This window comes from Acanthopagrus latus, chromosome 10, assembly GCF_904848185.1.
Source record: "Acanthopagrus latus isolate v.2019 chromosome 10, fAcaLat1.1, whole genome shotgun sequence".
NCBI lineage: Eukaryota > Metazoa > Chordata > Actinopteri > Spariformes > Sparidae > Acanthopagrus > Acanthopagrus latus.
This window is the reverse complement of record NC_051048.1, coordinates 21784960-21806609: the sequence shown is the minus strand read 5'-3', so window position 1 is coordinate 21806609 and position 21650 is coordinate 21784960. Positions and strand designations below refer to the sequence as shown.

At 42.9% G+C, this 21650-nt stretch overlaps 1 protein-coding gene across 3 annotated transcripts in view; it reads left to right on the top strand.

Moving 5' to 3' along the window:
• The window catches only part of LOC119027839 (pyruvate carboxylase, mitochondrial-like), a 288386-nt gene that overhangs the window by 15558 nt on the left and 251178 nt on the right, over window positions 1–21650 (top strand). For all 3 annotated transcript variants that reach the window (XM_037113321.1, XM_037113320.1, XM_037113319.1), the window contains 5 exons: window positions 4318–4483; window positions 5539–5684; window positions 10509–10626; window positions 12298–12365; window positions 15045–15128. In XM_037113321.1, the coding sequence (XP_036969216.1) occupies window positions 4318–4483; window positions 5539–5684; window positions 10509–10626; window positions 12298–12365; window positions 15045–15128 (582 nt within the window). The remainder of the gene's footprint in view (window positions 1–4317; window positions 4484–5538; window positions 5685–10508; window positions 10627–12297; window positions 12366–15044; window positions 15129–21650) is intronic.

Sequence of the window (21650 nt, the reverse complement as noted above, 5' to 3'; positions counted from 1 at the left end):
GTGACATGGAGGGTATAAAAAGAGTAAAATGCATTACAGAAGGAATAAAATCCGCTCCTTCTGGAACTGAACTCATACAACGAACTAAAAATAAATTTTCTCCGAATGTTATGTAGTACTGTATAAACCTCATCTGTCAGAATCCCAAAAGAGGTTTGAACTTTTCAAGGTCTTTATAATTATATGCATTGAAATGCCACCAGCGTGTCGGCCTGCGATGGAAAGCTTGAGCTCTGGCTGCTGTGTGAACAACACACACACAGTTCTCATTTATAAAGAAGCTGCTGTGTCTCCACAAACATCAGCCCCGTCTTGCACTTCCGGCCCAGGACACACATTCACAGGTATTTTTCTAGACGTGGTCTCCGTCCAGATGAATGTTGTATTATCACCGTCTGTTCGGGTCGATCTAAATATTTTGTCCGTTTCTGCCCGACCGTTTGTTCACCCTGACGGTGGAAGCTGTGAATATCTTGACCCTGGAAGGTGTTTTTTCTAAAAGGTAGATTTGAAAATGGACGATAAACATGTAAGAATTCTAGTTGAAAAGATTGTCAGCAGAATTAGAATAAATGGCACATCCTGATGTCTACGTAGATTTCCACTCACTTGATCGTGCTGCCCAGCTAGCCTCGCCCGTCCTGATCCAACAGTGTGTTTTAATTTGATTTCAAGCATCAGAAGAAACAGCTGCACAATCGTGTCACACTGTGTGTAACTCGCTGTGCTCAGTGACTGCTGTATAGACATATTACACCCATATACAGACATTTTTATACTTTAATGTATAAACATGTAGAGAAAAACTAAATCAGCTGTTAAACTAAAGGGTCTCCATATACTTTGAAATACATGCGTCAGTATATTGGTTGTCCTTTGTGATGGGACGCCTGATACCATCTGTCGTGTCCACTGAGCGCTGCTCCGTCTGTGAATGGATTTCTGTTGCAGTGCAATAAGTTTTTTTTGGCAGAAAGTGAGCTGAGATCTATAAATTTGTTTGTTTGTTCCTTTTTGCTAAAATGAAGTTTCTCTGGAAAGAAGCCCAACTGAAAAAAGTTTAGGGTCTAGTACATGATTTATTTGAGATGATCGTCTGTGTTATAGCTCTTATCTCCTCCCGAAGGTTTGAATGCTTCTGCATTTCAAACAACAGTGACACAGTGTCGCTGTTTTAACCTGGAGGTGCTTGAAGAACTGTTGAATTTAGATCTCAGCTCCTGAAAAGACACCACGGTATCAGATTCTGTCAAATTAAAATCCTTTTGAGGCCTAAAGTTTAAATGTTGGCTCTGCTCTTCCTGGTACAAAGTACTGGTTACCCCATATTGGGCGATTATGTGATATTTATATATTATTTATAGATAATATTTATACTATGTACCAAATCTTTATCCCCTTTTTTTTTTTTTTTTGCAGTTTGTTTCTGTAGGGAAGAGGATAACATATAAATCATGAGTCTATTTCAGCCCAGTGAGGAGAATAATTTTTTATGAAAAGTTAAATATAACGGATCTCAGCTGTTCGGCCCGGTAGGACCACACAGTGTTTGGACCCGATCCAACAGTCAATGCAGTAAAGACAAATGAAGTCTCTAACATCTCTATCACTGCATATAAAACCCACAAATACTGTCTTCATTTTTGAAAATGGATCCAGGGGAAGTGGCAGTGGAATTATTAAGTAGTTTTAATTTTCAAACATATTAATTCTCCCAGTTACAGATAATAGTAATGACGTCCATCGATCAGTTGACTCATTATTGTCTATCAGTGAAGGTTCATAGTTCTCATTAACCACCTCTTCTAGTCTTGGCCTGATCTGAACTCCCACATATTCAAATTATTGTACAACATTAAATTGAATAACCTCAGAAATTTGGATTATGTCATTAATCTGAAAAGCTAATAGCTTTTTTTCCAATGGCACATTCAATTTCTTCTGATCTCCAGATCTATCTTCTTTATGTTCATTTGAGATGTGCGGTGTGAGAAATCCATCCAAAAAATAATTTAGTGTTTGTAAATTCACATTTTTTCGTACAACTCTCTTTACATCATCTCATTACATCCATTATATCCAACGACCAAGTCACAGTGAACCCTATTGAAATGATGCTTTTAGTCTCTAATTGTTTTATCTGCCGTGCCAATAATTCACTTGATTTATCACCTTGATCATAGAAGGATTGATTTAATCACACACGACTAGATGTCACCTCCCGGATGGAGGACAATTTATCATATTCAGCCCTCAGAATCAAGTCAGTTTCCAGTTTTACAGGATTTTCACGTGATCTTCCAACTGTTGTCTCCTTACGCATTTTTAGGCTTTTGAGTCTGTATAGCTAAAAAATATATATCCCCAGAAAAAAGACTTTAAATGCTGATGTTTGTGTAGCATTCATTCCAAAGGAGTCATCTGTCTCCTGATGTATTTTACAAACTCTTCATCCTGTAACCATGTTGAATTCTGTGTTTCTAGTCTTGAACCATGGAAGCTGGTAGGGGACTTTATTAAATGATGTGAAGTTTTCTTTACATGAGTGAGAATAAGAATTGCTTAATAAAATGTGGAAAAGATACTAAATATACCTGCAGTATGTTGAGAAGTTAAAGTACTGGAATAAGTCATCCTGGTTCTCTTTTCTTTGAAGGTGGTTACTTTGTAATATACTTAAATAGCATTAAAGGACATTTTCCACAATGCATTTGATATTTTCTTTCTGTCTGGGAGACAAATGAGAAGATTATGAACATCTTGTCCGTGTGTTAGCCAGTTAACTAAGCACAAACACTGCAGTCGGTGGGAAAAATGAGCCTACTGACAACTTTAAAGCCAACTACTCACCTCGTCCCTCCTCATTCATGTCGGCAGTACAGACAGGGAAACAGTGACGGTCACCACACCTGGTCTGTTGTTTCTTCCTCTTAGCTGAGGGTTTTATGCAGTTGAAAGATTTGATCTTAAAGAAATACCCTGTTTTCTTCCTGAAGTGTGAACTCTCATTCCATTCAGTTCAGTGGTGTACAATTAGGCTGACAAGTGCCTGACAAATCCCCTTTATCCCTCTCTGTTCACCCAGTATTCAGCTCTGTTGGATGGAAAAGAAACACCTTGTTTCCCTCAAACACCTGCCTCCTTTTTTTCCTCCCAGGTTTCCTTCTACATTCCTTGTTTTTCCTCTTGCCTCGTTCTCCACCTGCCTCCCTCTCCTCCACCTCCCTCTGCCACTGCGTTAGGTCAGATCTGATCCCTCCGTCCCTCCAGGACGCGCTGACAGTTGTTCATTATCATTTTCGGATCAATCTCGCATGGTTTATAATTTTCTGCGTGGGCATGCGGTCAGCCGGCCAAGTTGGGGGGCGACTTCGCTATCCAACTAATTTCTCAAAACCCGTCTGCCTATCTGGGAGCCCAGCCACCGTGTGTGTGTGTGTGTGTGTGTGTGTGTGTGTGTGATGTTTACCTCCTCTTCACACTGCGTATCACTCTGTTACTGTGTGACCAAAATAACCATCCGTCTCCGTCCCAGCTCCTTCTGTGTGTCTTTATAAAGCTGCGTGTAAATGTAAAAATGTGTGTGTCGGCCCGCCACTGTGAAAGTACGAGCGTGTTATCTCGCTTTATGAATGTGTGCGAACCTGTGTGTGTGTGTGTGTGTGGGCACTCACTGCATTTCGTGTGTGTGTGTGGCTCCTTGCCTCCCCTGGCCTAGTAACAGCTCCCTTAACAACGGGACAGCCCATAATTATAGTCCGCCTCACATCCAAGAGCAGATGGCACATACTGATCCAGAGATGGCTCTATCTGTCAAGCTCGGCAGCTACTTGTCTGTCTGCTACCGTGTGTGTGTGTGTGTGTGTGTGTGTGTGTGTGTGTGTTCAATACTTCCCCCCGACCCTCAAATTATGCGTGCCTGTCTGCTCGCTCAGTCTCCCGCTGGTGTCCATTGAGTAGATGATGATTAAGGCGATTGTAACTAAGACAGAGTGAGAGTAAAATCTGTCATTAACCCGCGGTATCGTATGCAGGTTAGAGAGCGCGAAGACTCTCCATCTCCCTCACAGATAGTCAGCCAAGTGTTAACTGGAGCCCAGCAGTGGCTCGCTATTTAACAGAGCTCCTGTTGCTCAGCCGGGCTGCGTTTCCTTTCTCTGGGCTTCACTGGCAAATATTACAGCGTAAACCGAAAATTAGATGTGAAATACAAAGACGCGTTTTTAAAAAGCAGTAACACTGCAGCCAACAGGTGCACAGAGGTCTGATGAATGCAGCTAACCTGTTTCTCTTTTCTCTCCCTGGATGTTTTCTCAGGAAAACGCCGTGGATGCGATCCACCCAGGCTACGGTTTCCTCTCCGAGCGCTCCGACTTCGCTCAGGCCTGTGCGGACGCAGGGGTCATGTTCATCGGGCCGTCCCCGGAGACGGTGCGCAAGATGGGGGACAAGGTGGAGGCTCGCTCCCTGGCCATCTCTGCAGGTGCAGAAGCAATCACACACATCTTACATACAGTTTTCTTCATTTGTTTCAAAACTTAACATCCGGTTCATCAAAATGCATGTTTGATGCTTTTACGTGATGACGGCTCGTTCGTCAAAGGGACACTATGTTCTGGAGAAGAAATGTTAATGTTTGCAATATTAATGAGGTAAAGCTGAATAAACAAGCTGTTGTCAGAAGAAAATAATATCCCAGAACACTGTGTGAAGCTGGAAAGATGGCAGGGTCCGCCACATAGAAAGTTAGACGATGTGAAACTGTGTCGTCCTTTAAGGTCAGTTTGTTTCTTCAGTCATGAAAACAAAGAGTTTGTTTTAAGGCTAAACAAACAAAACAATCAGTCAATATGACTAATAATAAAAAAGAAAATGGCGGCTGCACCTCAGGGAGTGTTCAGTGACTCAGTAAACCGGGTCGGTGAGTGCACAGTACCAGAGCCCTGGAACGAGCCCACCTGAATGGACTGCAGCAGTCATTAATGTTAGAAACTCCTTTTCCTGCAGTGTGAAGTCAAAATGTCTGCGGTGAAAAGAGTGTATCGCTGTCTGCCAGGAAAGTCATATTATGAATACCTGCGGTGTTTCTTAATTTGAAAAACCAAATTTGCCACAATCCCAGTTTTTTGCTGGTAGTGGTGATGATGACTCACTCCCCTCCTCCCTCCACCTTTCACCCTGGCATTGCTCTGCTCGCGTCAGTCTGTTTCTCTCCGAGCATTAATTCCGTCTTTACTGTGGGGGATGAACACTATATTTTCCAGCCTTTAACTTGTTCCATCTGCCGCTGCAAGAAACTGTGAAAAATGGAGCTCTATTTATATGGATTTAACAGCACCCTTCTCCTACTTTTGTGCCGTAAAGCAACTCCTTTCTGCTGTAAAACAAAATTCGACCTTGTGAGGCTCAAATGCAGTGTGAAGTTAATGGAGCCTGGTGTTTTTTTTCCTACCATAAAATAAAGCATGTGGAATCTTTGAAAGTGAAACGTTTCTCAGTTGTGTATCCGTTTACTCATCTACCAACCCTCTGTTGTAGGTGTACCTGTGGTCCCAGGGACAGACGCCCCTATCGCCAGCCTGCAGGAGGCGCAGGCCTTCGCCCAGACATACGGCTTCCCCATCATCTTCAAAGCAGCGTACGGAGGAGGTGGTCGCGGCATGAGGGTGGTCAGAGAGTACGAGGTGAGCCTGTGTGCTCCGCACTCCTGTGCAAGATGTAATTTACCAGCTTGTTCCGACAACATGGAGAAACAAAAGCAACTCGACTACCTCGTGACACATTTGAGCTTTCATATTCATTAATTTTCTGTTTGTGTTGAATCAAAGGTGAAATTACAACCTGGTGATTTATCTTTGTGGCCACCGGTCACTCTGTGTGTGGACGAAATTGCCTCTGTCACCCGGAGTGATTTCTGTTGGTTGAAGGCTTGAAAATAATAATAGCCTTTCAATATTTCAGATGTCCAGAGCCCACTTTCAAACACTCATCTCACCTGTGTGATGTTTTTACATGTGTGCCATGTAACACACAGTACATGGCTGTAGACGTAAATACGGAAAACTGTAGGCTGGAGCGCTATATTCTTCAATAACTTGATGGAAGTATCCATGTGTTGTGCATCCTTTGGTGGATTTACATCTACCAATCTGTCACAACCATCATCATCTTCCTCCTCTCAGCCAGACAGCAGTGACGGGTTGTCACAGAGACGACCGCTCACCACTCTGATGGAGAGAAGTGTAGGCAAAAACAGGACTTTTGGCTCGAGTATTAGTCGAGTAAACATTTTTGTTGAAATTCTTACTAATGCTATCTGGCTTTCAGTGCCCATATGTGTTTCCCCTGTTTATTGTTCTAGTTTTGTTATATGTAGGTTTTTGTAATGTGACCTACAAGGGCATATACGCTGCAACTTATGAAAACACACGAAGAAGGAAACGGCTCCATCACCTTTATACATGCTGCAACCACCCAAAACATTTGAATTGGGAGAAAAATGCAAATGCAGCAGTGCACAGCAGTAAACAGTCACTCTGGTGATGTGCTGCATCCGAGTGGTTAATAAATTCAACAGGTGGCCAATTTGTAGGCCACCTGTTGAGCCTGTTGGCTCCATTTTAATGTGCTCATGTTTTCTTAAGTTGCAGCACATTGGCCTCTGTTGGCCACTATATGTTAATCTTGGTTATTATATATCTGCATTCTGCTAAAACTCTCATAAAGGACTAATAATGTTAAGACAGGTTGTCAAAGCCAACAAGCAGAAAGGAGCCTCGCTTTACTTCCAACACTAAGCACTCTAAAGATAAACACACACCTCATTTCCTTTATCTGTACTCCAGAGTGATAATGCAACAATAATCACACTGTCCAAAGTCCAGCAAACTAAACAGACTAAAAGGTAAAAGGCTAACTTGTACATAATGAGCAACATTTCCCTAATGTACTGAGTGTGGTGACAGTCTAGTTTCATCTGTGTTGAATATGCTGCATGTTTAATATATAAACATAGTTCTAACAGACAGCTAAATAAATCCACAGTCACCAAATATATTCATAAGGCTTTTCAGCATGGATAGCCAACAGCTGCTCTCACTGTAAGTGGTGTTTTGGGAGATGCTTGTGAAAAAATTAACAAAGGACGTCGAGTTTTAACCTCCAGGAAAAACACTGTTGACCTCAGTTCATTGTTGTTGGACACTCAGCCAAGCAAGACCAATAATGCTGTTTCATCTGCAGTGGTTCAGTGGTAGTGTAATTACAATTTTCTTTTGTGTTTTTATTGTAAATATGTTGTGCATTATTAACAGCAGCATAAAATCAACAGAATTATTTAACGTTCTCCCTTGAGTAGAGGGAGAATGAACTCCTCGCGGCCTGTCGACACCAGGAAGAAACAAGTTGTCACGCCTTTTTAATTCACTGCAGGCCTCGTGGCAGATTCTCTTCACAGCAGTATCAGGGGACATCGTGCCTCTCAAGTTTGACCATGTCAAAGTTTTTTCAGCAGGCAGCTGCTTGTTGTCCAATCAGATATAAGAGGGCAGAGATCAGTGGTGAATCAGAGCTGCACAGAGCAGCGCCACCTCCTCATCTGTCAGGGCTGGTAGCTTTTAATCTTCTTTATTTCTTTGCTTGGGCTTAAAAAAAGATGTAAGTCACATTGAATTGTCATGTGAATATCCTACCCAGAATGCCACTTTTATTTAAAGGTCTAATATCTTACATTACTGAATTACAGAGTCTAAAGATGTCTAGACCTTTGTTGTGTAATTTGTTGAGTCGACTACTTTAAAGTTGAAATATTCAAGAATGGCAAACTGCCAAATTCATACACCAAAAAAACGTTAAAACATACATGCTGTATATACTGTAACTTACTGTAGTGGCTGTCAGCTGATCAACCCAGTTAACCATGCAGCTGAGATTAAACCAGCAACCTTCAGATTACTAGATGACCCACTCAACCTCCTGAGCTATATGAGTATTATTTTATTTTATGTAGTTAGATTTATATATTTCACATTTATATTAGACATTTGTATAAGTGGTCAGTTGTTATAGGAAAAGTAAAGGAAGCATTGAGTATTTCAAAAAAAAAAAAAATGATATGTATACATTGAAATTAAAGGTGCAATATGAAACTATTGTAGTTGAAACGTTCAAAATTAACAATTCTTCAACAGACTGTGAAGACAAACACTTCTATGTATAGCCTGAGATAGCCTGTTAGCGGTTAGCCATCCAGATTATATCCTGAAATGTTTTTAAAATATGTCAGTGATTGTAGACAGCTGATGTTCTCCCCTCTATTCTGCCCCCTAGTGGCTAGAAAGACCTCAGCATAATCCTTTTTACATCTTCTTGCATCCTCAAATATTTGCCAAGTGCAATTTAAGATGCTCCACTTGCCAGTTTTCTTGTTACTGTTATATTATTGGTTGTGGGCCCCAGTGGCAGTGACATTCACTGAACCCAGATAAAACCCATCACATTTGATTGAGTACGTTGGTTTCCAGCCGCAGCAGCTCCCCACTGATCTACAGGAGGAGCGGCAGCGTTGCTTTGTGCTGCAGTCAGTGAGCCTCACAAGTCAGCAATCCATCGGAAAGAATGACCTTTTCTAAGTTGTACCACAGTCTGATTAATTAGTTGTTGACATTTCTAGTTATTCAGTCGAGTCACAGAGGTCTCGGCCGCTCCAGCTAATATGATGTGAAGACATTGTAAAGAGGTTTGTCTTCACTTCCAGGACTCCAGGCAACAATGTGTAGGTTGACTTTATATTCCATCGAGCCCAGCTCGTGGGTCATTTGTATGCAGAATTAACAGTGAGCCTAACTGTTGTCAACATATTGCAGGATGAGATGTGTATGTTTACTGATAAGCAAGGAAGAATTAAAGAATTTGTGTTTGAGTTTGACGTGATGTGCTTTTCCAAAGAGTGAGAGAAAAGCCGAGCGGCACGTATCAAAGCTCCAGTGGCCGGAGCTGACAGACGGACTGAACTGATGTGGAAGGGGTGCAAATGGAATTCTGCTAACTTTGAGTCTTTCAAAAGTCTTTTCCGTCATTTGCAAAAATAGAGGTGCACCGTAGCTAGGTGTGACTTTGAATTCCTTCTCCCCACACTTGTGATTCAGTGCGAGCTGTAAGTGTTCTTTCCAGTGGCTTCTCATGCTTTTACAAATTCCCATTTCATTACAGAGCAGGTTTATTTCTCTGGTGGTTGCAGAAGCCGTTTTCCTCACCATAACCAGCCAATTACAGACACTGTGCGGATGATTAGTGGAGGCTGAAATAATTTGTGATGTAGATTTCAATTATTGATTAATTTGCCAGTCACTCTGTTGATTGGGCATGTCCAAACTGTTCCATCAGGGCAGCGTGGCTGCAGGTTTTTGTTCCCACCAATCAACTGTTTGATGACGAGAGCAGGTGATTGAATGAGCCGAGCCTGGTGTGCTCCTGCAGCAACACGGCCCTCGGTGGAGAAGTCTGGACGTGCTGGTCTTGGTGAATTCCTAACATACTCTACAAGCCTGGCACAGTCTCCTGCAGCCCGAGGTGACACCTTCAAATGCTTGTTGTGTCCGTCCAGCAGTCAAAACAGCACTGACGTTTGATTTACTATGAGAAACGGACAACAAATAGCAAATCCTAATTTTTGAGAATTAGCACTAGTTTCAAGTCTTGCATGATGTTCTGTATGTAAATGATGCTTCTGCTGGGAGTAAAATCAACAGCGGAGCCGGGTGCTAAAGGGCGTGGCTGTCTCGTGATTGCCAAGTTGCCACCGCAGTGTGTCCTCCAGTTCTCAGTCAGATCCAATCAAGATATCCTCCCCAGCTCAAGTCTCTGCTCCAATTATAATCACTTCTGGCTACAAAGATGATGACGACGTAAAGCCAAACTGGAGACCTCAGAAAGGTAGTCAACAAACCAATGTGCAAAGCTTTAACAGATATGTGTGCCTGCTGTGGGGCGATGCTGATGTCTGCTACTTGAGAAGCTTGTTGTTCTGCCTTGAAGAGCATCTTTACTCAAGGCTGGGAGACGACAGCTGAGGACGGGCTGGAGTACGCCCGTCCTGAGGGGGGTGACTCAGTCTTTCCCCAGCAGACGAGACTGGACGGGGCCGGCAGGACGTCACAGACTGACAGACACAGATTGAGTCGTGACCTCCTGCAGCCCGGTCCCAGGGAGGTCGTGAGGAATCCTGCTCCCTCTGGGCGAGTAAACATTTGTGTCAGACGAGAGAAAAAGATGAAGAAAACACCACGTGTGAATGACAGGCGAGGGAAACAAAAGAGATTACAACAGGAAATAAAAGATCTAGTAAATAAAACTAACTGACCTGATACAGAGATTCGATGACTTGGAAATATGGTGTGTGCAGCAGAAACCCCTCTGAAAAACGCACAAATCCTTCGCTGTGAGTCGCTTGCTTCTTGAATAGCGGCTGTAACTCAGACACGTATGGATTTTTCTCGTCTGTTTGTCAGGAGCTGGAGGAGAATTACCAGCGGGCCTACTCTGAAGCCCTGACGGCTTTTGGGAACGGATCCCTGTTTGTTGAGAAGTTCATTGAAAAGCCGCGACACATTGAAGTACAGATCCTGGGTAAGTGCACTTTGCGACTTCACTTTGTGTTTGTCTTCAACTTTGTGTCAATTTTTTTTTTGTTGTTCATGTGAATAGAGTCTATTAAGAAGCGTAGAGGTCCTTGAACTCTGCAGCCGTGCTGAGGGAGGCGAGACAGACGAACAATGAGAGCAGAGGAGATTTATTGTCCAGCAGAGGATTCTCCAGCCATTACTTCTTATTATAGTGAATGCAACTCTACTGCCACTCAATATTATAGAACTGAAATTCAACACGGACACTTACAGGAAGTGTCTGCACTTTGAGCTGCACAACACATGTAAATGTGCACATTACTGTAAGTGCTTATGCCATCAGGCCTCCACTCTGGTTTCTTCGGGTGTGTTTAGGTCTGTGCATGTTTCAGAATTTATCTGTGTGTATGTCTTTGTGTGTGGTCACGCAGGGATTTTGTGATTTTTCTGAATTACCTGTTAAAAGCCGTGTCTCTTCCAGCCCTCTGTTCTTCTGCCCCTCATCTCGCTTCTTGCCTCCTTCACCCTCGATGTGATGCTTTTCAGTTTCCCCCCTTTTGCCTCCCTCCTATTTATTTTTGCCTCCCTGCCTCCCACCATCTCATCTTGTTCCTCCTGCCTCTGTGTTTTCTCTGCTTTCCTTCATCCTTGCTGCTTTTCAGGCCCCTTTTTAACACTGTGCGATAACAGAAACCTCACAGGGCATACTGTGTAAGAGGGGTCTAATAAATTCTTGGTCACAGTCTGTGCTCGACGGTAGTATATCAATTTTGAGGCGTGTCGGACTGTGCGATTAATATTTGGTCAATTGTGGCGCTAGAATATAGAGAGAAAAATGATATGTAAGCAGAGGCAGGTCATCAACTCGTATTATCCATTTCATATTCAAATATGCAGCACAAAATATTGCTTTGCAACGGTGCTAACAGCAGGATCCTCTGTGTAGTTAGCCTGCGGTGGTGTTTTGGTGGGTGCTGGGTGTCTCGTGGCCTCCACATGAGTCCCAGGACTCAGGGTCTCCCTGCAGGATGTTGGATCGGATCTAGCTGACCAACCTGTTGCTGCAACAATTAATAAGTCAGGGTTACAACTGCTGGTCCGACTACACATGTGAAGGAGATAACCGACAGTTTAAGTGACAGTAAATGAATGTCAGTTGCAGCCCAAAAGGTCTCGTCTTACATAGATCAACCTTGGCTGCGTATTTATTATTCATAACAATGTTAAGATGGTGACGGCTCTCTGTGAAATGCTCGTAAAAAGATTTTATTATCAGACATTCTGTCAGCCGGACACCCCAGAAAACAAACTACTTAAAGAAAGAGAAAAATCTGTCATGTAAAAGATGTTTTAAAGACATTGAAGGGACTCTGACTCGCAGGCCTGAGCCGCCCTCGGAGAGTCTGCTGTCTGTCGACGACGAGCGTCTGAGCTGTAACAGGAGTCAAACTGTGACAGTTTCAGTCCTCAAGTTCTGAAACTGTCAATGTTATGACGCCAGCTGTCTGTGATTTAAGAAGCTGAACGTACCGCACAGTGAATGAAGGAGAAACGACTTCGCTGCTCCTCCTTCATTTGAACTTAAACCCCCCTTCTCTTCATGCTGCTGATTATCTTATAATTGTCTTTGTTCCTCCTCACCTGCTTCTCTCTTTGTCCCCTTCTCTCCCCGCAGGCGATAAATATGGTAATGTCATCCACCTCTACGAGAGAGACTGCTCCATTCAGCGCAGACACCAAAAGGTGAAGTGCTCATTTTAAAATTCATCCAACCCCAACTTAATGTTGGAATTTATTTAAGATTATCTTCATGGCATTTGTTCGTAGATTAGCATGAAGTGGATGGTGATGGTGGGCGGGCATGAAACAAAGGTCATGAGTGGGATTCAAACCTGCAGGCGCTGCAGTCTGTTGAGTCTACAAACGACTCCAGTGTTTTCACTCCCGTTTTTATTCAGGCAAACAGGCCAATTAAGCAGCACATTAGCAAATAAGGTGATTATAGCGATGATGATTATGGCGCTTGGTGGCCCTGGGTGTCGTAGTGACCTGAACAGCAGGAGGTAAGAGGATTATATACCAATAAAAATTAGCCACAACGGCAGCAGCTGCATAATTCCCCACCAAATCATCTTGGATAAACAAAAACAGTTTCTTTAAGAGTATAAAGCTTCAGATTGATTCTCATTAATTAGTCAGGGCTCTTTTCCAGCTACTACTGCTAAATGAGGTATTACAGCATCACCTGATTGTCAAATGAACAAAAACGTCTGAATATCACACGAGAGCCGAACCGTCATGTAGTCGTCACTCACTGCAACAATGCTTTCATCACAGGAAGCTGATTAACACGTGTAGTATTTCATTAGATATTGTCACCTCAAAGCAGTCTCAATCATGTGTTTCCATCACTTTCTTCTTTTCCCTTTAATCAAATTATAGATGATAATCATATTAGCCGCTCTGTTCATGCCAGAGCTGCTGCTCTTTGATTCTGTGCGACTTAATCTGCCTTTGCCCTTAATCTAAGATCTTTTTGAATCTCAGAAACAAGAATAGTTGCTTGTTGAAATAGATTAGGGATGGTGGAGTGCCGATAGGATATTTTTAGCTTTCCTCTGTATCTTGGAAGTGCTTTTCATACTTGGAGAGGCTTTTTTTTATTTTTATTTGGATGAGATTTGATTAAAAAGAAATGTGATTGAGTTCTTGTGGCTTTTAATTTTCTGAAAATCAGACATGGATCATGTAGTCGTGAACTGGATTCAGCTCCATCTTTTGGATGAGTTGATGTGTTTGACACAGCGGAACGAAGTAGATCAGCCCACAACATCCACCCATCCACCCACTGGGCAGCTCTCTGCAGGACCACATGGACTTCTGAGTGATTCACTCCGTCTGTTTTACTGAAACTAAAGTGACACATATCAAACTGTCAGATACTGTTGGAAAAATGAAAACAAATTACAGTATTTAGTAAAAAATACCAGGCAAAGTTTCTTAAAGGTCCATTGTGTCGGATTCAGTAGCTCAGTGTAGTATTGGCAGAAATATAGAACAGTATTCATAATTTTCATTAGTGTATAACTTCCTGAAACTCATGATTACTGTTTGTGTTACCTTAGAATAAACCTTTTATAGCTACAGAGGAAGCAGGAGTCCATCATGTGGTCCGCCAGGTTTCTACAGTCACTCAGAGCTCTATAAACACTGGATCCAGTTAAAGTTCATGTGGGTCGCTTGTACTGATGAAGCCAACACAGAATCATCAGCAGGTCCTCGTCGTTTATAAGCTGTTTTACCATCTTTTAGCTCATTGTTTTGGTTTTGTACCCTTGAACTTTACTGTTTCTGACTCTCACCGCTCTCATCAAAATGCTCTGACAGGCTCACATCACCTCCACAGAAGTGCTGGGCAGCATATTGATATCGTTGGCCCGTCTCATTTCCACCTCGTCAGATATCAACGTGCTCCGCCCGCCGCTGCTCCAACAGCTCAATGCTGTTTTTCTTCAAAATAAAAGATGAAAAACATGGCATACGATGGCAAATATCGTGATTTATGATAATATCCGATATCGGCCCAAACCTAATGATGATATTGTGTTCTAAGTGTTGTGTCCTCCTGGCTTTAAAGGCTGCATTACAGTGAAGTCATATCATTTTGCAGTGGCTCTTATGATTGTATCAACAATCCTTTACCAACAAAATCATTGTGTTTTGTCGCAGTACTAATATCCAAGTATTTGCTCAAAGACGAGGTGAGATTTGATTTTATTGGCCTGTCCAGCATTTATGAAATACTTTTTAGAAGATTTCCGAGTATTGGAATATAAATTGTGCATTCGATACAACCTTAAAAATGCAGCAAAGTTATTTTAAGGCTTTATCGCGCAGCCCTTCTCCCCAGCCAGACGGCACACAGCGGATCAACATGAATCATGAAAATGGATCTTGTTCTGCGATGGGAAACACATTGCACTCTGTGGTCTTTTTCCATATTCTGTTTGCGGTTAAGTAATCGGTCTCAAATTACAACATCCATTAAATGAAAGGGTAGCATAGCTTTTCAGAGCTGATAACTGCTGTATCTTAAAACAGCAATTATGAATTTTGAATTACATTTTTCTTTCAGTGGCACATTAATAAAATCATTTGAGGTCTGGTGTGTCAGGCGTAATGAATCAAAACTGATTAAACATTTTAATTTAGTTGCAGGTTTTTACCCTGATCACAGCGTCGTGTCAGAATGAGCGAACAGAACTGAGCAGGATGCAGGATTCATGGCTGTAATCACTGAGTTTACAGTAGATACATGAATGTTCAGCGTGGCCGTCGTCCAGATTATCACTTTGCTGCATTTGTATTCTGACGATGCCGTGGTCACTGTGCCGTTATCAATAAAATCCTGTTGTTTTGAAGGTTGTGGAAATCGCACCGGCTTTCCAGCTGGACCCCCATCTGAGAGACCGACTTCACGCTGATGCTGTGAACCTCGCCAAACAGGTACGTCTGTGGTGGTGTGTTGTTGTTTTTTGGCGGAGCCAGTACCCATCAACTGCAAAGCTCTGGTGATTCCTGCTGTTTCTTTGCTTTTTTGTTTTGTTTGTGTGTCAAACTGGCTTTTGCCCAAGGTTCAGGTTTACCTCGACTATTCTACATCGAGCGGAAAGGACACTTATTTTGTTAAACAAAATGCTCACTTAATCCCTCTTAAATTATTGAATTTCTGTTGGAGTAATGTTAAATATTCATGTTGCTTTGCTCTGATGTTAATCCAGTTTAATCACATTTCCTCTTGCGTGTATTTTTTCCCTCTAAAATGTCAGTGTGGCTGTATGTGCAGCGTCACAGACTCCTGAGCACTTGTTTAACAAAAAGTTGGCCGACTTGAGGAGAAGTGGCTCGCTGAAACTAAAGAAGCTCTCCAAGCGAGGCCGCCCAACTGTGGGCTGTAATTAGGAAGTCTGAGCAAATTCCCAATGCCGTTCATTTTTGTCCGTCTACAATCAGTCTGCACAACAACAGGATTCTCCACGGGAATTTTAATGTGCTACTTACCTGCGATTCAAATGAGGACATTAGTGAACTGGAAATGAAAATGCAATTTGAAAATGGGTGGAAATAGATGTCAACACTGCAGACGGTAAATGCAGTCCTGGAAATGAATGTTTGAACAGTTTTTGAGTGCATTTCTGCGAAACAATTTAATGACTATTGCCACCAGTTGTGCACTCTGATTAGGTACAAAATGAAAAAAAAAGGAAACATCCGCTGCAAAGTAAGAGCTCACCTTGTGTCTTCTCCTCTTTTTCAAATCATTTGTAATCCCAGCTGTCTGGCTTTAGTGTTGCTGAAAAGTTGGCTCGACTATGACAGCATCACTTAAGAGTCAAGCCTCATCTCTCAGAGGAGATTTCAAGTAATGGCCTTTTCAGGTAATGGCCCAGTTGAGGAATGGATAGAAGTGAAGAGAGAAGCGTGGAAGAGGAGGATGGAGACAAGGATGGTGATTTGCTAAAGAAAGGAATGACCTTGAATGATACTGATAGGGAAATGGTTATGTAAGGGAGGGAGAAACTTTTGTGTGAGACTCACGATGTGACCTTGCTCGAGTTGTGTTTTTTCTGCAGAAATCAAACGGCAACACGACCCGGCATGTCTGCAAAGTGACGGGCCGGGTCTCCTCGTGAGCGGCGGCAGTGGCGAGTGTTTGTCCACAGGACTTTACTCCACGTATTGATGAGAGAGTGATGTCGCTGGTTAAACAACACAACTGCAGCTTCATTCAGTGTCGAGCTTTATTCGCCGTTTCAGTGTTTGCTTCACATGTGAACACATTTCTCAGTTGGTGCTCGTCAAAGCAATGTGGACAAAAGAAACTCGCTGTACACAGATATTAAAATATTCTAACTTTTAATGCTCACACATAAACAAAAGTGTGAGTGAGATGATTATCAGAAGCTCATTGCACCTCAGCAAAAGATCCTAAATTGCAGTCATCTTTAATGGTAGTATAAGTAATAAGATGATGACAGTCATGTTTTATAACAACTATTAAAGTTTGACTCGGTGAGAAATGTGTTTATATACTGGAGAACAGAAACTAGTTTGTCACCTCCACAGCTCACTAATGAACACATTCTGTACGCTGTTCATTGATTCCTGAGTGTAAAAACAACAAGTTGTGGGATTTTGCTGCTCCTTTCACAATGGAAGCTTTTGGGAAAAGTCTTTTGGGCCCCATCGCGTCACGTGATGTAATTACGTGGTTTGGCAACTGCAAATTCTGTCTTCAAAGCCGGCCGTCTCTTCCCGGGGGCTCGGTGTAAACACTGACGATCCCCAGAGCTCCCAGTCTGAGCAGCTAGCCGCAAGGCTAACTGAGCTAACTAGCTGTGGCTTCGTTTAGCGGATACTCTGGTGATATGCTGCTGCCTAATTGCTCTGAATATGAATTTGTCAGGACAGACCTTGTTTAATAAATGGTAAATGAATAGTTAATGAAACATTAGTTTATAGTTAATTCACTGTTAACAACCAATAAAATCCTTCATTAATATGTAAGCAGGTATCGACTGTGTATAAACCTTTACAGTTGCTTAATACATGACTATGAAACACTCTGTTGCTTACAGTAAGATAATTAATTATTAACTGAAGTTTAATTAACTATACATGTATCATTTATTAATGCTGGTTATTGTAAAGTGTTACAGAAGACACATGCACACAGCTGAAGGATCAAACCTGCAGCATTTGCAGATTATCACCAGGGGTCTCACTTTCTCTCTGCCTCATCCTCCATTCATCTTCCTCCAAACACCCCTCCTCTCCTCTTCATCTCCCCCTCCCTCCACCCTGTCGCTGCATTTCCCTGCTCCGGTATGTGTTGTGATTGCATTTCACATTGTGCCGGTCCCCACAGTGAAGGCTTCCACTTCAGAGCTGAGCCCGGCTCTCACCGCAGGTATTGAAACCTGCTCCCTAAGCAGCGCTGAGGCTGAACTTTGCTACCTCGATGGCTATTATTAATGTGTGTGTGTTTGTCACAGCCCGTCTGCGTGTGAGAGACGGTGCAGGGCGACATTCATTTTTAATGCGTTCCACGGTCCTTATGGAATAGGAAGTGATGGTGATGGCACGCCTGTGCAGCACGTGTGCTATTGTCTGGACACAAACACACATTAGCAGGTATACACGCTCGTCTCTGGGGGCCAGTCTTCATGTAATTTACTATTCATGTGGAGACGCTGACTCTTTTCAGTGCTGCACTCAGACACCTCAATGTGTCCAGCTCAATTTGCACTGTAATTAGAGGCTTTTCATTTTAATCAGCAGCTCACTGGGATGTATTGGCACAGTGTTCCAGACATTAAGCGGCACACATGCAGTGTACAGTCTCCTGCACCTACACACCAGCTCACACCACAAAAAGTCTCCCTCTCTTGTAAAAACGCACTCTGTGTAAACCTGGAGAGAGATTTATAAATGGAAAGATTCACTGGATGATATACCATCACCACTATCTATCTATACACACTCACATTTTCCTCCTGCTCCTGCACACACACCTGCTGTTCCTCGCCTCTTATCTGGTCTTAATGGCGGCTCCATAGTGCCGGCGCTCCGTCCCCCTTCATCTCGCCGTCTGCGCTGTATCGCCCATCTTCCATTATCAGCGGCCTCCATCTGAGTCTTTCAGAGAAACGCCGCAGTCTTTGAACTCGCTGCAGGCCACGGCATTTCTTCATAGAATGTCCTAGAGAACAAAGTTGCCTGGCAACACCGACTGCTACAGGAAGTTACTTGAGCTCTCGGTAGAGAGCGGTTTGAGCTTTGGATACCAATTCAGAGCTCCCGAGGAAATCAGAGATGTTGTCAAATGGCCCGCTCTGTTGTTACGTTACCTGCTGCTCAAACAGCTGATTTGTGGACATGTTGGTCGTTGTTTTTCTCTCCTCGGCGCTCCGATTGTCTGGCTGCCATGTCTTTGCTCTGTTGTCTTCTGTGTTTTCAGCGGATGGACCACGGCTGACATTTCTTTTCGCCAACACATGGAATATCTCAGCCCGTCCTGATTAGTTCTATTAATGATGCATCTCACTTGAGCAGTGTGAGGATTCCCTAATCACACTGATTGGACCCGCTGATTGGGCGCTTCATTGCTTGCTCATCCATCCATCCATGTGATGATTTCCTGATTTTTTTGAATATCTCTTTGATATCTCTGTTGCTGTGCAGCAGTTTTATTGGGTATCTGTTTTTCTTGCATCTGCAGTGGCTCCAATAGGTTTGAAGTCTGGAGCTTGTGTTGTTTGAGTGTCAGTTTTTATGATGGTAAGTGAGCTTGAGTGCCTGGATCCAGGCATAAATCCCCCGATCTCAACCATTAAGACGTGCAGTCTGAGTCATCAGCATCTGTGCCCATACAACACACAGGCTGCACTGTCCTGTGGTCGGCCTTTACTACACAGACTGTAACACTGGAGATTAAATTTGACGTATCTCACTGCATTTACAAAGTTGTATTGACTGCCCCAAATGGACGTGTCAATAACGAGTGAAGAGCAGCGAGTTTAGACAGTCTGTTTGTTGTTGTTCCTGGCAACTGCATAATTTATAAGGAACGTGTCTGTACTTACTGTTGTCGACAGGGTAGTAACCATTTCTTTTTCGCTCGACTGCCTGAACATTTATGTCTTTTCCAGTGTCATTTAAGTTAAATCTTTATTAATGCCTGCAGGGAAAGTCAAGATCAAGTCACAAAGTCCTCCGTGGTCCCAAAAGCTCTTACGTACTCTTGGTTCTTTTCATATTCTTTGGGTCGGCTTTGTTCCTTCCTTCTATCCATTTTAAAACCATCTCTTTGTTAGCGTTTGTTGAAACATGGATAGCCTCAAACCGCGACATTGATTTTCTGGGTTTGAGTTCATAAATGTTGTCAATAAGTAAGATCCAGAAGCATGGGCTTTATAAAAACACGACTGCTCAAACATTGGCATCCAAACCTGACCAGTCGTCTGAGCACTGTTGCTTCTTCTTAGTTAAGATCTTTTTTTAATCATCCTGTGATAAGACAGAACACACCACATTAGCTCTGGTACCTTCAACACAGTCTTTTCAGTATTGATTTGGTTTAACTGGGACATGTTTCGCTTTTTTTGTTTAGGTTCATGATTATTTTTTGGGTTAATAGTAGAACAGAATAATAGTTGCTCGGCATACATTATGCAAATGTGTGACATGGTGACACAGCATGATGTCACAAAGTCACAGACCTGACGGCAGGACTGCTGGCGAGGCGTTTCAGGAGCAGTGTTTTCTGTGGGAGAGAGGAGCTTCAGTCGGTGCAGACTTTGACCTTTTCCACTTTTGTGCTCATACAGGACTCCATGCAAAGCACTGCAGGAAAGCAAGAAACAAACGCCTAATGGGTCATTTTGTGCACATAAAATGGAAAGGGCTGAAGTATAAAGTAGAACTTGGATGAGCTGGATCATTTGGTTGTTTATTCACCCCTCTTCAGTAATAAAACATCCTGTTTAATGGCAGTATATCATGCAGAAGCCTTTTGTTTTAATGCCTGGATCAAAGAAATGGGTCTACAGAAGTGCTACATCTGTTTCTGACAATATGGTAGTGTGATAATGTCTCAAAGTTGGCTGCTGCGTGAAGCTTTTTATATTCGGCCCCAGATTTAGTAATACGACTGACCCTGCCTGAGGCAATTTCTATATATTTCTTTCTACTCTGCGCTGCGTCGTCTTTGCAGCACTTGAGGCGTTTTCGCTCTTTTTCCAGTGACTCTTGGAGCTGTCTGTATGTAGAAGTCTGGCAGCAGGTTCTTGCACTCTTTCCAAGCCTCTATATCATGATGGGAATTTGGCAGAGCTAGCCGCTGTAAAGGAGTCTAAGCAAAAGAGAAAAGTCGCTGATCCAAAATGATGAAGCTTTTAGAGCTGCTATAATGAATTTTGTTCCTTTGACGTCAGCAGATGTGTGAGCCTGCTTCCAGCCACACTGGAGCGACTGGTTGGGTTTTAGTATGCAGGTAAACTCACCTAACATGTCTGTGGGCAACACAACGATCTGTCTAATTAGCTTAACATTCATCTCAGTGTGTGTGTGAGAGGGAAGTCAAGCAGGTGTGTGTCGGTTAGTTTAATGTCGTCGAGGCCGCACCGCCTGCCATTTTTGTTTCATGGCATATTTACCGTCTGCTGGAATTATGAATTCAATCCTGGCACCTCTGGAGCATCAACAATTAAGAAGGCTTTTTACTGCGTGTGATGCACACAGTTGTGTTGGTGCTGTTGGGCAGTGGGGAGTGAAGTGAACATTTTCTTTTTGTAATAAACAAGCAGACAAGATGGAAGCAGGGCTCTCTACGCTCTGCTCGCCTCACGCGTGGAGGGAAAGAGGGCAGAACATTCTAATTTGCTGCTGTGTTTCAAGTGCGAGATGGAGAGAGAGAAATGGGAGATAAAGATTTGAATTCTGTGCGCGAGACGTGTTTTTGAAGGGAAGCATCGTATGTGGCTAAGTGTTCCAGAGGACGGGGAGAGATAATTTGTTGTTTGTTGTCGGGTATTTTGCTTTGCGTCTGCCTGCTTGTTTTCCCACCATCCCCCGAGAGAGCTGCTACTCAAAGGCACAAATGTCGGCAGCTCATCAGCACTCTCAACAAAGCAAGTGTGCATGTGTGGGATCGTACAGTGCTCTACATGCAGCCTCTCACCCAAACTGGTCCTCTGAGTTGAAACTACAGGCCGCGAATGTTTGTTTTGAATCCTGTCAAATAAGTTCTTTAAATAGACGAACATAAACGAGCTGCCTGTCTCGCTGCTTTTCGTCTGTCGCAGCACTTCACCCTCCCGCAGCCTCATCATTTGTGCTGAAGACGTAAAGCTTTAAAAATGGGTCACCAAAGAGGCTTTTGTTTTCCCCGATACAGCTGGGCATTCTTTGCAAACATTACAAACGGGAGAGAGTTGTGAATTTGTTGGGCTTTATTTTCAGCATCAC